General features: G+C 42.9%; 2 protein-coding genes across 7 annotated transcripts in view; one reads left to right on the plus strand and one right to left on the minus strand.

The window, feature by feature from the left end:
- tspan11 (tetraspanin 11) overlaps window positions 1-16,169 on the minus strand; it is a 111,104-nt gene that overhangs the window by 74,075 nt on the left and 20,860 nt on the right. For all 4 annotated transcript variants that reach the window (XM_068050244.1, XM_068050241.1, XM_068050243.1 and 1 more), the window contains exons 2-3: window positions 9,623-9,718; window positions 4,066-4,257 (exon numbers count right to left, since the gene is read on the minus strand). In XM_068050244.1, the coding sequence (XP_067906345.1) occupies window positions 4,066-4,257; window positions 9,623-9,715 (285 nt within the window). In that variant the 5' untranslated portion in view covers window positions 9,716-9,718. The remainder of the gene's footprint in view (window positions 1-4,065; window positions 4,258-9,622; window positions 9,719-16,169) is intronic.
- prmt8b (protein arginine methyltransferase 8b) overlaps window positions 1-16,169 on the plus strand; it is a 200,324-nt gene that overhangs the window by 72,270 nt on the left and 111,885 nt on the right. The gene's annotated exons all lie outside the window — the stretch shown is intronic.

Here is a 16,169-nt window from a genome sequence, read left to right on the forward strand (position 1 = left end):
GGTGTCACCGCTCATTCGTCTTGGCATTGTTGAGTTTCATTTCTGTTTAAGCGGGAGGTGAATTTGAACACAGGTGGCAGTGAGGATCAAGAAAAGACAAGACCCACAAATAGAAATGTGTTCAACCAGAAAAGCAACTATGAAAATTACATGGCATTTACCTACTTGAGTCATTCCACCTTACAGCAAATAATTGTGTGTAGTGCTTTGAGAGGCTTTGACTTGATAAAGCATCATTTACATGCAAGTTTCCTTTCATTTATAACTTCCCCAATGTGCTGAACCTAAATTATTTCTCAATGAGATTTTAATATTTCCTGTGTAGAGGCAGAAATATTAGTGTGAAAGAAATCATAGAATGGTCACAGCACAGAAGGAGGCCATTCGACCCATTGAGTCCATGCTGGCTCCCTGCAGAGCAATTAAATCAGTCCCATTCCCACTGCACAGAATGATTAATGAGGAGGCCTGTTGGAAAGGTGTTGAAAAGATTAAAGAAGGGATTCGAATTTCCTTCACGTCTCCGCTCAGTACTAGAACCATTCAAAAGATCTGAGGAGAGAAAACTAATGATTCTACTACAACAACTTGCTTCATATAGCACCTTTCACATAGCGAACCATCCCAAAGCCCTGCACAGGGGAATTATCAAATAAAATTGGACACTGAGCCACTTAGGAGATATTAGGTCAGATGACCAATGCTAGGTTTCAAGGAACATCTTAAAGGACGAAACAGAGGTGGAGAGGCAGAGAGTTTGGGCCTTGGCAGCTGAAGGTACAGCCACCAGCAATTCCCTACTGGCTGAAGAAAAACTGATCTTCAGATCTGAATATCTATCAGCTGTGTCAGACTCTGTCCACACAGGATGCCTCGAGATTGCCAGAAGGGCAGAAACAGCACATTGGCCTAAACTTATAATGTTGACTCTTGGTGCCTCTAACTGACAGGGCAGCTCCTGGAGGGCTAACTTGACTAAAGAGAGCTCACATCTCACTTAGCAAATTCTTAACCATGACAGCTTACAGCACCAAAGAGAGCAGATCTGTCATCCCTGTATAAACAGCAGTGTGCTGAGATGCATTTCAACAGCTTGAAAGAAAAAAAACTGCAAATGCAGAAATTCAGAAATGAAAAAAGAACAAACGTCCATCGGCATTTGAACAAGTTAGCATTTCAGCTGCAGACTTTCGTCAGAGGTGGAAAGTAGGTGCTCTCCTTAATAGGACTGAATAAAAATGAAGGAACCTTGCGGACTGGGGAGAGAGAATGGCAAGAGGAAGTCAAGAGTCAAGAATTCTGCCTCCTGTCTGAGAGTTAATGAGTTGACTGGCCAACAAGTAAGTTGTTTTTTTAAAGCCTAGAAAGAGTTGAAAACTGGTGGCAGATTTGCAAAGATTACCTCAGTGAGACAGTGAAAAGGCCCAAGATATACACAGGTACAAGGATAACCTCACAACGAAGTGAGAATGGATGGCAGCAACACCAAGGCAATGGAGGATGAAGTTAATGTCGGAAGTTGTTGAGTCAATGGATAGACGAGGGGGCTACAGATCCCATTCCCGAAACACACTTCAGTAAATGACATGACAGATAATTCCACATTGTAACCATGCTGTCAAGAAGAAAGGAGGGGGTATCCCCGCCCCCCCCCCTCCCACTTCCCCCAGCCAGAACCCCACCATTTTTGGCCAGGGAGGAGTCTCATTCCTTCAGATGGGGAGGTCCCAATGAAATGAGATTTGGAAGTTTCAGTGCAATTCATTGGATCTACAGCACAATGCAGGCAATCAAATTCCTTCAGATGGGGAATGGAAAGAGTGTATCAAAACTGTTCTTTGGCAGTTGGTGCACTCTGTTGGGAAGATTAGATAAAGCTTTCTCCTACAGTTGACTTTGCAATACTTGACATGAAACCATTTGGTGCCAACAGTTGGTGCCTTAAATGAGAAAATCTTTCATTCCCTGGGAGCAGAACACAAAAGTAGAAACAGACACACTGGACATAGTTACTGGATAAAACAAAGCATACAATCTGAAAAAAAGACTGAACTCTAATTGAAAGCAATGGCAGAACCCTCATAAACAATCCTGAGGTTGTGTGTTCTAATCCCACTCCAGCAAGTTTTGAAACACAGTTGAAACAAAATCAGATATTTTGAGGGGTGGGACCAAAAAAAATAAATAATCGTGCCATCTGCCAGTTTTTATAAAAACCCAATTGCTCCAGGAAAGGTGAGCTGCCAATTTTACCCACTCTGACCCTCTACATGTGGACCCTGCGTTATCAGATTTTGGAGTCACAAGGCATTAATCCGTATACAGGCAAAAATATATATATACAGGGCTAGTTTTTAATAATAGCACATGCCAAGTTTGAGGTTTGAAAATATTAAGTGAAAGCTGTTCAAAATTAACACATTAGTTTTATGAGGAGCCACATACCTTTCTTCCCTTTTCCAACTGTACAACCTCCTCAAATTCTAAAAATACTCTGCATGTGTTGTAATAAAATTCCCCAGTGTTAAAGAGAAGGAAAAAATAAAGGGTGAAATGCCTTTATCTGTTGGGTTTGAAGTCTGATTTAAGTCTATTTGTGTAAAATCCCAGGTACAATTGTGCTAGAATTCTTGCAATGCTTCTCAAAGCTTGGTGAGTTGTCCCAAATAACTTGAAAGATGAGCTGTCGAACTGATAAGAGCCTTTTGAGGCTGATTAAAGGAGGCTGAATGGGATTTTCCGGTTGTTTAGCTGCCTGGAAGTGGCCTCTCTGTGGCAGGCTGGTGGGAGGCAGTGCTCCAATCAGGCCTAGAGGCCCTCCCTGCTTACCTGGGAGCAGCAGCAACCACAGGCTGCCCTGTAGAGGGGTTGGCCCCCACTCCCACCATGGTGGCCTGGCTGCAAGGTCCATTATGATGCACCCTCTCCCTTACTTACCCTCTACTGCAGTCTGCTGCTCCTTTCAACCCAGAAAGCCTCCAACAGGCCTTCCAGCTTTGTGAGCCCACCGGCAGCCCTTAACTGGACAGTGAGCCTTTCACTAGGCCAATTAAGGGGGCGCCCCCTGAAAATCGGGGCTTTTGACCTTTCCCCACTCACCATCACCAACCCCTTCTCCCTCCCCAACCATCCTGGTGGCAGTTTCAAGACCTGGAAGTGGTCCCAATTTCTGTTTCCCACCCCCTTGATTGATGCTTCACAGCCCTCTGATGGGGCCCAGCAAGACACTCCCAAATAAGGAATGGGCAATAAATTCCAGCCTTGCCAGCAATGCCCACATCCCAAGAATTAATGGAAAAGCAATGGAATTTGTGGGGAGAGGGTGGAAGGTTCAACTTTAATTCCTTATTTACGAACAACCGTCACTTCCTGTCAAGTTTGTGCATTTTACAGCCCAAATTAAGCTCATTCACAATTACTACAAATTGTTTTTGTAAAATTGTGGTATTTGTGAAGGTGTCAAACACTGCCAAGGGTGAGGTGTTTGTGCATCCAGAAACTCTATAGAATTTTTTTTGTGAATTTTTGAAGATTCCAAACAGAACATTTTGTGGTAAACAGATTATCCATTTGTGAAGTGCATCATTAGATCAAAGTTAAAATGAAGCATAGGACTGTTATTAATCATTCAACACATTCACAAAGTATTAATCAATAGCAGTTATTCCATACAGTTGGAAAAGGGGAACTCAAGTCTCGTTAGTTTGAAATCTTGACAACAATAACCAAATGTATACAACAGGAATACTAGGGGAATATTTTGGAAACAGACATTGGCCGCAATTTCTGCAGGTTCTCCCGATGTAACCGTAATAGAAACCCCGTAGAAACAACATAAACTGCCACCTTTAGCTGCTTATACTGTTTCTCTGGGCGTTTTGTTAATCTCCTGACAGACACCATGAGAATTCCAAACGATTGTCTCTATGAAATGAGTAACAAATTGTAACGCAGATGAAAAGTTTTGACAGGTAAAATATGTTGTATAATTATGCCAGGGGCTTAATTTCATCGATACTCAAAACCGCTTGTGTTTTGTTACAATGCCAGAGGTTGAGTACTTACTGTTGCGAGACCAGCCTTCTGCTCTCTAACAACTGCACAACACCCAAGGAATCCAGTGACCAACACAAGGCTACCAGCAAAGATGAGAATATAGGCAGAGACAGCAAATGTACTGGAAGGCAGGAGGCTCAGGTAGTTTCTCTTCTCATTCAATGTCCAAGTTCCTATGGCCATCACTCCAGCACCTGCGACCTAGAGATACAACAACAAAATGGCCATTACACTAATACATCTGTAGCATAATAAACGTAAGAATATTACATGCTAGGTTGTTCCAGGCATTTCAAATATAATTGCTTCATCCATACAATGCAAGACATTTCAAGTGCAAAAATAAAAATGACGGAATGTTCCAGCATAGGTACAGGCCATTTGGCCCCATCAATTCCATCCCAGTTTTTCTCTACATCAGCCACCTGGCCTAACCTCCGCTCTTGCTCACTTTCCATCCTCTTTTTCCGGTAACTTCTCTTTTCAAAGAACTTATGGACTCTTAGCAATTGTTTCTGGCAGAGAATTCCACAATCCAACCTAATCCTCCTCTCCATTCATCCTATTTGTCAGTATTTCCTTTACAACCTGCTCACCTATAAATGTCTTCTCAGATTGCACTAGCTCCTTTGATGACCTTTGTTCAATTAAAAATCTCATCATTTAAGGTGTGTTTCCTGGTGTTACACTTAAAATGCAATACTTCACATTTTTCTACAGTGGACTGTGTCAGCCTGTTTAATACTAGAACCTCTCATCGAATTCTACAGCACAGAAGGAGGCCATTCTGTCCAATGTGTCTGTTCTATCTCTTTGGAAGAGCTGTCCAATTTAGTCACACACCCCAGTTTTTTCCCCATAACCCTGAAAATTAGTCCTCTTCAAGAACATGTCCAATTTGAAAGCCTTTTGAAAGTTCCTCTGGAATCGGATTCCACCACCCTTTCAGGTAGTGCGTTCCAGATGTTAACAACCCTCTGTGTGAAGAAATTTCACTTCATTTCCCCTCTAATTCTCTCATCAATTATTTTAAATCTATGACCTCTGGTCACTGATCAACTTGCCAGAGGTAACAGTTCCTTCTCTACTTGTTCTATCAAAACCCCTCATAATTTTGAACACCTCTATTAAATCTCTCTTTAACCTTCTCTGCTCTAAAGGAGAACAATCTCAGTTTCTCCAATCTCTCCACATAACTAAAGTCCTGTCATGCCCTTCATCGTAATTTGCCACATCCCACAATTTGAAATCAGCAGCAAATTTCAGTATTGCTCTCTCAATTACTAAGCTCATTTCCTTCATTTACAAAAGTAAATGGGAGCAGGTGCACAGACACATGAAACAGTGCTGGCGTGACTCGTCCAAGAAACTTTATCTTACACCTGTCCGTGCCTGCTGCCTCTGCTCCCCTTCTAGTCGCATTCTGCTTAATGCCAGAAATCTCTGACATGCCTAACCATATAAATCACACTCATTCTTTTTCCTTTATCTATCGTCTTACTTCTTCTGTGTTTCTGTTGGAATCTTTGGATATGAATCATCAAGATCCCAGAGATTCCAAATCATAGAATAATAAATACAGCACAAAAGGAGGCTATTCAGCCCATCATGCCTAGGCCAGTTCTATGGTAGAGCTGCCCAGTTAGTCTCAGTCCACTGCTCTTTCTCCATAGCCCTATAAATTATTTCCCTTCAAGTATTTATCTTAGAATCATAGAAATTTACAGCACCGAGGCCATTTGACCATCATGTCTGAGTCCACTTAATCCTACTTTCCAGCTCTTGGTCCATAACCCTGTAGGTTATGACACATCAAGTGCATATCCATGTACTCTTTAAATGCAATAAGGGTTTCTGCTTCTACCACCATAAGAACCCTTTCAGGCAGTGAGTTCCAGACCCCACCAATCCTCTGGGTTAAAAATTTTTATCCCTTACCTCCCCTCTAATCCTTTCACCAATAACTTTGAATCCATACCCCCTGGTTATTGACCTCTCTGTTAAGGGAAATATCCATTCTACTTAGGCCCTTCATAATTTCATAATTTTATTCACCTTAACTAATTCTCCCCTCAGCTTCCTTTGTTCCAAAGAAAACAACCCCAGCCTCTCCAGTGTTTCCTCGTAGCTAAAATTCTCCACTCCTGGCAACATCCTTGTAAATCTCTTCTCTATCCTCTCTAGTGAAATGAAGGAAGAATAGCAAGCGTTGCCATTAGGAACATAGGAGCAGGAGTAGGCCATTCAGCCCATCGAGCCTGCTCCGCCATTCAATACGATCATGGCTGATCATTCACTTCAATGCCTTTTTCCCACACTATCCTCAAAATTAATGTTGCAATGTTCTTCAATGTCACAAACTGAAACAAAAATGAACACAATGATCTCTAACTCAGATTTTTGTTTTAATTGGCTTCTCTAACCTGTAACCTTTTTATTAATTTATCAAATTCTCTGTTGAAAGTTATTTTTGAATCTGCTCGCACATGCCTCAGGCGGTGCATTCTAGATCATAACAACTCGCTGTGTAAAGAAATGTTTCCTCACTTTGCCGCCAGTTCTTTTACCAATTATCATAAATCTGTCTTCTCTGGTTATTAAACCCATTGTCATTGGAAAAAGTTTCTCTTTACTTACTCTATCAAAACCCTTCCTGATTTTGAACACTTCTATCAAATGTCTTCTTGACCTTCCCTGCTCTAAGGAGAATAACCCCAGCTTTTCTAGTCTCTCCAAATAACTGAAATACCTCATCTTAGGAACAGAAGGAGGGCATTTAGCCCCTCAAGTCTGTTCCACTATTCTAGGAAATCATGGCTGACTGTGACCTAACTCAAGACACCCGCCTTTGCCCCATATCCCTTAATACCTCTGGAGAATAAAAATCTATCAATCTCAGATTTAAAATTAATAATTGATCTAGCATCAATTGCCATTTGCGGAAGAGAGTTCCAAACTTCTACCACCCTCTGCGTTTCCTTATTTCACTCCTGAAGCTCTAACTTTTAGACTCTGCCCCCCACCCCCCAGTCCTAGACTCCTCAACCACTGGAAAGTTTCTCTCTATCTATCCTATCTGCTCCCCTTAATATCTTGAAAACTCTGTCAAAATCACCCCTTAACCTTCTAAATTCCAGGGAATACAGCTCTAGTTTGTGTAATTGTCCTTCCTAACAGCACTGTGGGTGTACCTACACCCCAAGGACTGCAGAGGTTCAAGAAGGCAGCTCACCACCACCTTCTCAAGGGCGATTAGGGATGGGCAATAAATGCTGGCCTGGCCAGCGAGGCCCACATCACATGAACAAATAAAAAAAAATCTCTCTTCGTAATTTAACTCTTGTAGTCCAGGTATCATTCTGGTAAATCTATCTGCAGCCCCTCCAAGGCCATTATATCCTTCCTAAGGTGTGGTGCCCAGAACTGCTCACAGTAACTCCAGGTGTGGTCTAACAGGGCTTTGTACAGCTGAAGCATGAATTCTATCCCCTTGTTTTCTAGTCCTCTAGACATAAAGACCAGCATTCCATTAGCCTTTTTGATTATTTTCTGTACCTGTTCATGACATTTTAATGATCTATGCACCTTGTACCATTGTAGGAAATCTCTTCTGCACCCTCTCTAAAGTTTTGACAACCTTCCTAAAGTGTGGTGCCCAGAATTGGACATAATATCCAGCTGAGACTTTAACAGTCTTTTATAATGGTTTAGTCCAACTTCCTTGCACTTGAACTCTCTGCATCTATTAATAAAGCCAAAGATCGCATATGCTTTTTTAACAGCCTTCTCAACTTGTCCTGTGACCATCAAGGGATTAGTGCACACACACCCCCACCACCACCACCCACCCCCCCCCCCTCCCCCAGTCTCTCTCTGTTCCTGCACCTCCTTTAAAATTATACCATTTAGTTTATATTGCCTCTCATCATGCTTCCTACTAAAATGCATCACTTCACACTTTGTGATAAATTTCATCTGCCATGTGTCTGCCCATTTCACTGTGTCCTCCTGAAGTCTGCTACTATCCTCCTCACTGTTTACTACATTTCTAAGTTTCATATCATCTGCAAACTTTGAAATTATGACTTGTAAACCCAAGCCCAGGTCATAAACGTATATCAAAAAGAGCAGTGGTCCTAATACTACCCGTGGGGCACACCATTCTATACTTCCGTCTAGTCTGATAAACAACTGTTCATCACAACCACAAAAGCAAAATACTGCAGATGCTGGAAATCCAAAATAGAAACAGCAAATGCTGGAAATACTCAGCAGCTTCTAACGAAAGGTCATTGACCTGAAACTGTTTCTCTCTCCACAGATGAGGATTTCCAGCATTTTCTACTTTTATTTCATTCATCACTACTCTTTGCTTTCTGTCCCTTAGCCAATTTCATATCCATCCTTCCACCATCCCTTTAATCCCATGGGCTTTCAATTTGCTTACAAGACTATTATGTGGTACTTTATCAAACGTCTTTTGAAAGTCCATATACACAACATCAACCCCACTGCCCTCCTCCCATCAAGTCTCTGTTATTTCATCAACAAACGCAATCAAACATGATTTGCCTTTCACATATCTGTGCTAACTTTCATTTATTAGCCCATGCTTTTCCAAATGCCAATTCATTTTGTCCCAGATTGGTCTCTATATAAATTTCCCCACTGATGATCAGCTGACTGGCCTGTAGTTGTCGGATTTATCCCTCTCCCCTATTTTTGAACAGGGGTGTAATATTTGCAAACCTCCAGTCCTCTGGCACCCTCCAAAATCTAAGAAAGATTGGAAGATTATGGCCAGAGGCTCTGCAAATTCCACTCTTACTTCCCTCAGTATCCTAGGCTGCATCCCATCCAACTGGAGGACTTTTGTACATTGAGCGCTGCCAACCTTTTAAGTTCCTCCTCTTTATCTATTTTTATCATATCCAATATCGCTACTGCTTCCTCCTTTACTGCTACATTGGCAGCATCCTCAATTCATTAGTGAAGACAGATGCAAAGTACTCATTTAGTGCCTCAGATATTCCCTCTGTCTGCCTTAAATCTGAATCATTTCTTCAGCACCATATGCCTTTGAATAACAACCTCCATTAATTATTCCACACCCAATTCTGGTGATTCTATAGTTTCAAATCCACCTGCTCGGAAAGAACTAAGGCAAAGCCCTTACTCAACATCATTCCAGGCTCCCGGTATCTCTATCTTTACAACAATAACTGCAATTCAAAAGTAGTTCATTGTGATGGTTGGATTGGTCTCTTTAAAGATCAAATGATACTTTGCTTTTCTTCTTGAAGATTAAAAGGCCAAGCAGTCACGAAGTAAGAAAGTGTTTGAAATGAATCAGAATGCATCACTTTTAATGTTGAAATTGAAACTTTTTTACGAAAGCACATCCCAGACCCCTGCACAAATCCATCAACTCTGACCCTCAATATTTCAATGTCCCACACAGCCTCATTATCACCCTCCTCCAATGTCGGTCACAGAGTGTATTACACCGACTGCACAAATTACAAAGCCCAGGTTATTTTCACGTCTCAGATGTCAGCACTCTCACCCAGAAGAAGAAGTTATAAAGAAACAGCAGATACTTTAAGCAGATTGGCAGACAGTCTTCTGAATCCTCTTTATATTTTCCTGTCATCGTCATTCACTGAAAAATACAGAAAAGGAACATCACAAATCCTACACTTTATTCAAATGGAATCAACTAGAAAATGTACCCACTTTGATGAAACAGAAATGCCCCAATATTGAACTATATCTGAGTTGCCAACAGATTTATTAAAAACTTTAGTAGTTTTTGTAGTTTTAAATTTAAGTATTTCTATTCAAATGTAAGTTGACAATTTTGTTTGAGTGGGGGGATGTCCAGAGTAGCATGTTCGACCCTTCTAGCCCTCCTATCCACAATATTCCCTTGCTGCGTTTCGAAAATAACCCTGAATCCCCTGTCCGGTTTCTTCTTCCTGCTAATGTTTCTTGTTCCATCCCCAGTGCCAGTAATCTACTCCACGCACTCATCACCTTTTTAATAAAAGACGTTTCTCCTACATTTCCTACTTGCTTTTTGTTATCCTTAGTCTGTAAGTATGACACATTGTGCTTAAATTCTGAACACAACAAAAATCTTACTTGGATCTAATATGTACAAATCTTTCTAAATTTAAAACACTTCCACAATATCCCCACTCAGTTTCCTCTTTTCAAGAGAGAAAATACCCAAGGTCATCAATCTTTTCTCACAAGTCATTCCCATTAAATATTCTCTGTACCCTAATAACTGAATATCCTTCTCTGTACCCTAATAACTGAATATCCTTCTCTGTACCCCAATAACTGAATATCCTTCTCTGTACCCCAATAACTGAATATCCTTCTCTGTACCCCAATAACTGAATATCCTTCTCTGTACCCCAATAACTGAATATCCTTCTCTGTACCCCAATAACTGAATATCCTTCTCTGTACCCCAATAACTGAATATCCTTCTCTGTACCCTAATAACTGAATATCCTTCTCTGTACCCCAATAACTGAATATCCTTCTCTGTACCCCAATAACTGAATATCCTTCTCTGTACCCCAATAACTGAATATCCTTCTCTGTACCCCAATAACTGAATATCCTTCTCTGTACCCCAATAACTGAATATCCTTCTCTGTACCCTAATAACTGAATATCCTTCTCTGTACCCTAATAACTGAATATCCTTCTCTGTACCCTAATAACTGAATATCCTTCTCTGTACCCCAATAACTGAATATCCTTCTCTGTACCCCAATAACTGAATATCCTTCTCTGTACCCCAATAACTGAATATCCTTCTCTGTACTTCCTCCAATAACTGAATATCCTTCTCTGTACTCCCTCCAATAATTAAACATCCTTCTCTATACTCACTCTAATAACGGAATATCTTCTCTGCTGCAATAACTTAACACCCTTTTTGGAACAGGGAGATCAAAACTGCACAGAGGTGTGCTCAGACAGAGCCAATTACAGTTTAAAATAACCTCTCTGGATTTAAATGTTACATTGCTCACAATGAATCCCAACATTCGTTTGCATTAACAGCCTGAGAATACTGTGTTGATGTTTTAATGGCCTGGTCACCAAAACACCCCCTTGTCCACTAAAGCCCCAAGGTCTTGCTTCTGCTCCAATATCTCAAGTACATTTCCATTTAGTACATAATCCACATCAACCTTCCCTCTGCCAAATCTCATAGTCTTACATTTCACTGTATTGAACTGCATTTCCATTTCTCCGCCCACTGATCGAACTTGTAATACCTTTTTTGAACGTTTTTGCATTGATGTTCATCATTTGTCTCAATTACTCCACAACTCCCCTGTAATCCTTCTACCAATTACTTTAAATCTATGCCCCCTGGTATTGACCTCTCTGCTTAGGAAAATAGGTCCTTCCTATCCACTCTATGTAGGCCCTTCATAATTTTGTACACCTCAATTAAATTTCCCGTCAGCCTCCTCTATTCCAAAGAAAACAACCCTAGCCTATCCAATCTTTCCACATTGTTAAAATTCTCAAGTCCTGACAACATCCGCTGTACTCCATCTAGTGTGATCACATCCTTCCTGTAATGCAGTGACCAGAACTGTATGCAGTACTCTAGCTCTGGCCTAACTAATGTCTTATATAGTTCTAGCATAACCTCCTTGCTCTTACATTCTATGTCTTGGCTAATAAAGGACAGTATTGCGTATGTCTTCTTAACTACCTGTCTTGCTACCTTCAAGGATCTGTGGACATGCATTCAACTTTCAACCATGGCAAATTTCACCTAATGACGTGGATTTATCATAGCTGTCCTTAAAATGGGTGGCTTTTTAATGATGGTTAGGAAACATTCTACCCAGGGCTTTCTCTCCAATGCCATCCTATTGACCTTTGCCCCAGGAAGGGCATGAGCTAAAGTTAAGTGAGCATCACTGAGCTTGGCTATATTGGGCAGAATTTTTGTGGGGATGCGGAGGTGGGACCGCCAGCCATTTCCTGCTGCCATCCAATGTGCCGGTCTGCTGCCATGGTCCCACCTCTGGGGTAATTTCATTGAGGCTGCACGGGCAGTGGGGGGACGGGGTGGTGATGACTACCCGTTCACCAACCGCAGATAACCAATTAAATTACCCATTGAAGGCACTGAGCAGCAGGTGGGCTCCCTGCAGAGGCTGAAGCCCAGCCGATGAATTGAGATGGCCCCCAGGAAGTAGACCAGGGGTGGGGTGGGGTGGGGTGGGGGTGCAGAGTGGCCACAGATGCTGCATTTAATTTAACCCACCATCCTGTAGCCATGATTGCCAAAGGGCTACAGCCGTAGCAACAAGCTTCCCTGCAGAGGGGTTCCCCTTCCACAATGACCGTCTGGCAGCTGTGGCCCCTTTTTATTTTTAAACTTAGAAAATTCTTCAGAGGGCTCCTCCATCTTCAGGCGACCTCTTGTTCTCCAACCGACATCGGCAGTGCCATCTCGGACAGTGGGGCTGATGGTCTTTCAGTGCTGGACGGCCTCCTTTGGCCCTCCAGCCTTGGGAGCCCGCCCGCCATCCTTTATTAGACAGGAGTCCCAGAGAAAGTGACTAAATTGGCCAGTTCCTCCAAAAGTCACCCTCTGGGTCCCGCCGCCAGCATTTCCACATTCCTGACCCACATTTCATCTCGATGGTGGGATCGAAAATCCAGCCAATTGCATCTGAAGTAGAATCACAGCTCATTACTTGCAGGACAGGTGGTGAGGCAATTCAGCAATAATAAATGTGAGACAGACTGGTACTTTCCCAATAAAGGGTTAAGTATTCTAAAATCAGAGCCAGCATTTGAAGTGTTAACTCGTGTTTGAATCAGTGTATTTTGGCAGTGGAATCGATACTTTTTTCACGAGGATCCTTTTGGAACAGGCTTTCATAAACAATAATCCAAATACAGTTAATTGGATTCACTTGAAATATTGCCAGTTACATCAGTTTGAGCTTTTCTTTTGATGGTGTGTGTGAAACATAATTACTGCCTGTGTGTCACAGCCACCCACTCAAACACTCAAAATCCAAATTCATGTGCATATATGAAGCCCTTTCATCTTTCTAATTGTTGAATATAGAAAGGACCATAAGTGAACGACATATGTATAAAAATTGTAAATGAAATCAACTGCTGTTTCATAGAATCATAGAATTTTACAGCATAGAAGGAGGCCATTTGGGTCCAGTGTGCTTGCACTGGTTCTTTGAAAGAGCTGTCCAATTAATCCCACTCTCCAGCTTTTTCCCAATAATCCTGCACATTAGTCCTCTTCAAATTCATCTCGATTGCCTTTTGAAAGTTCCCCTGGAATCGGATTCCACCACCCTTTCAGGTAGTGCGTTCCAGATCTTAACAAGCCTCTGTGTAAAGAAATTTCTCCTTATTCCCCGTCTAGTTCTTTTACCAATTATTTTAACTCCATGACCCTTGTTTAGTTTAGTTTAGTTTTTTAGTTTAGTTTAGAGATACAGCACTGAAACAGGCCCTTCGGCCCACCGAGTCTGTGCTGACCATCAACCACCCATTTATACTAATCCTACACTAATTCCATATTCCTACCACATCCCCACCTGTCCCTATATTTCCCTACCACCTACCTATACTAGGGGCAATTTATAATGGCCAATTAACCTATCAACCTGCAAGACTTTAGGCATGTGGGAGGAAACCGGAGCACCCGGAGGAAACCCACGCAGACACAGGGAGAACTTGCAAACTCCACACAGGCAGTACCCAGAGTTGAACCTGGGTCGCTGGAGCTGTGAGGCTGCAGTGCTAACCACTGCGCCACTGTGCCGACCTATTTTTTTTTCTCCTCATTTGCTCCATCGCCAAAGGTCCTCATAATTTTGAATATCTCTAGATTAGAATATCTCCCCTTAACCTTCTCTGCTTTAAAGAGAACACTTCCAGCTTCTCCGATCTCTCCACAGAACAGAAGTCCCTCATCCCTGGTACCATTCTCTTCTACACCCTCTTGAAGGCCTTGACATCCGCCTTAAGGTCAGGGTTCCCCGAACTGGACACAATACTCCAGCTGAGCTCCAACCAGAGATTTGTAAAGTTTTAGCATGATTTCCTTGGTTTTGTATTCAATGCCCCAATTACAAAGCCGAGTATCCCAAAGTGCAACATTTCACACATATCCGTCTTAAATTGTTTTTTTTTATTCGTTCGGGGGATGTGAGCATCACTGGCTAAGCCAGCATTTATTGCCCATCCCTAATTGCCCTTGAGAAGGTGGTGGTGAGCTGCCTTCTTGACCCGCTGCAGTCCTTGGGGTGTAGATACACCCACAGTGCTGCTAGGGAGGGAGTTCCAGGATTTTGACCCAGAAACAGTGAAGGAACGGTGATATAGTTCCAAGTCAGGATGGTGTGTGGCTTGGAGGGGAACTTGCAGGTGGTGGTGTTCCCATGCGCCTGCTGCCCTTGTCCTTTGAGGTGGTGGAAGTCACAGGTTTGGAACGTGCTGTCGAAGGAGCCTTGGTGCATTGCAGCAGTGATTCGTGTAGATGGTAGACACTGCTGCCACTGTGCATCGGTGGTGGAGGGAGTGAATGTTTGTGGATGGGGTGCAATCAAGCGGGCTGCTTTGTGTTGGATGGTGTTGAGCTTCTTGAGTGTTGTTAAAGCTGTACTCATCCAGGCAAGTGGAGAGTATTCCATCACACTCCTGACTTGTGTCTTGTAGATGGTGGACAGGCTTTGCGGGGACAGGAGGTGAGTTACTCACTGCAGAATTCCCAGCCTCTGACCTGCTCAGGTAGCCACAGCATTTATGTGGCTGGTCCAGTTCAGTTTCTGGTCAATGGTGACCCCCAGGATGTTGATGGCAGGGGATTCAGCGATGGTAGTGCCATTGAATGTCAACGGGAGATGGTTAGATTCTCTCTTGCTTGACAGAGTCATTGACTGGCACCTGTGTGGCGTGTGTTACTTGCCACTTATCAGCCCAAGCCTGGATGTTGTCCAGGTCTTGCAGCAATGGACATGGGCTGCTTCATTATCAGAGGAGTCACCAAAGGTGTTGAACATTGTGCAATCATCAGCGACCATCCCCACTTCTGATGTTATGATGGAGGAAGGTCATTGATGAAGCAGCTGAAAATGGTTGGGCCTAGGACACTACCCTGAGGAACTCTGGCAGTGATGTCCTGGAGCTCAGATTATTGACCTCCAACAACCACAACCATCTTCCTTTGTGCTAGGTATGACTCCAACCAGCAGAGTGTTTTCCCCCTGATTCTCATTGACTCCAGTTTTGCTCAAACTCCTTGATGCCATACTCAGTCAAATGCTGCCTTGATGTCAAGGACAGTCACTCTCACCTCACCTCTGGAGTTCAGCTCTTTTGTCCATCTTTGGACCAAGGCTATAATGTGGTCAGGAGCTGAGTGGCCTTGGCAGAACCCAAACTGAGTGTCACTGAGCTGGTTATTGCTGAGCAAGTGCTGCTTGATGGCACTGTTGATGACACCTTCCATCACTTTACTGATGATCGAGAGTAGACTGATGGGGCGGTAACTGGCCGGGCTGATTTGTCCTGCTTTTTGTGACCAGAACATACCTGGGAAATTTTCCACATTGCTGGGTAGATGCCAGTGTTGTAGCTGTACTGGCACAGCTTGGCTAGAGGCGCAGCCAGTTCTGGAGCACAGGTCTTCAGTACTATTGCCGGAACGTTGTCAGGGCCCATAGCCTTTGCAGTACCCAGCGACTTCAGCCGTTTCATGATATCACGTGGAGTGATTCAGATTTACTGAAGACACTGTGATGCAGGGGACCTCAGGAGGAGGCCAAGATGGATCATTCACCCGGTATCTCTGGCTGAAGTTGGATGCAAATGCTTCAGCCTTGTCTTTTGCACCAATGTGCTGGCTCCCTCATCATTGAGGATGGGAATATTTGTGGAGTCTCCTCCTCCTGTCTGCGACAGGTAAATTGGTGAGGACGAGGTCAAGTATGTTTTTGCCTCTCGTTGGTTCTCTCAGCACCTGCCGTAGACCCAGTCTAGCAGCTATGTCCTTTAGGACTAAGACATCTCAGTCAGCATTGGTG

This window comes from Heterodontus francisci, chromosome 18 (assembly GCF_036365525.1).
Source record: "Heterodontus francisci isolate sHetFra1 chromosome 18, sHetFra1.hap1, whole genome shotgun sequence".
NCBI lineage: Eukaryota > Metazoa > Chordata > Chondrichthyes > Heterodontiformes > Heterodontidae > Heterodontus > Heterodontus francisci.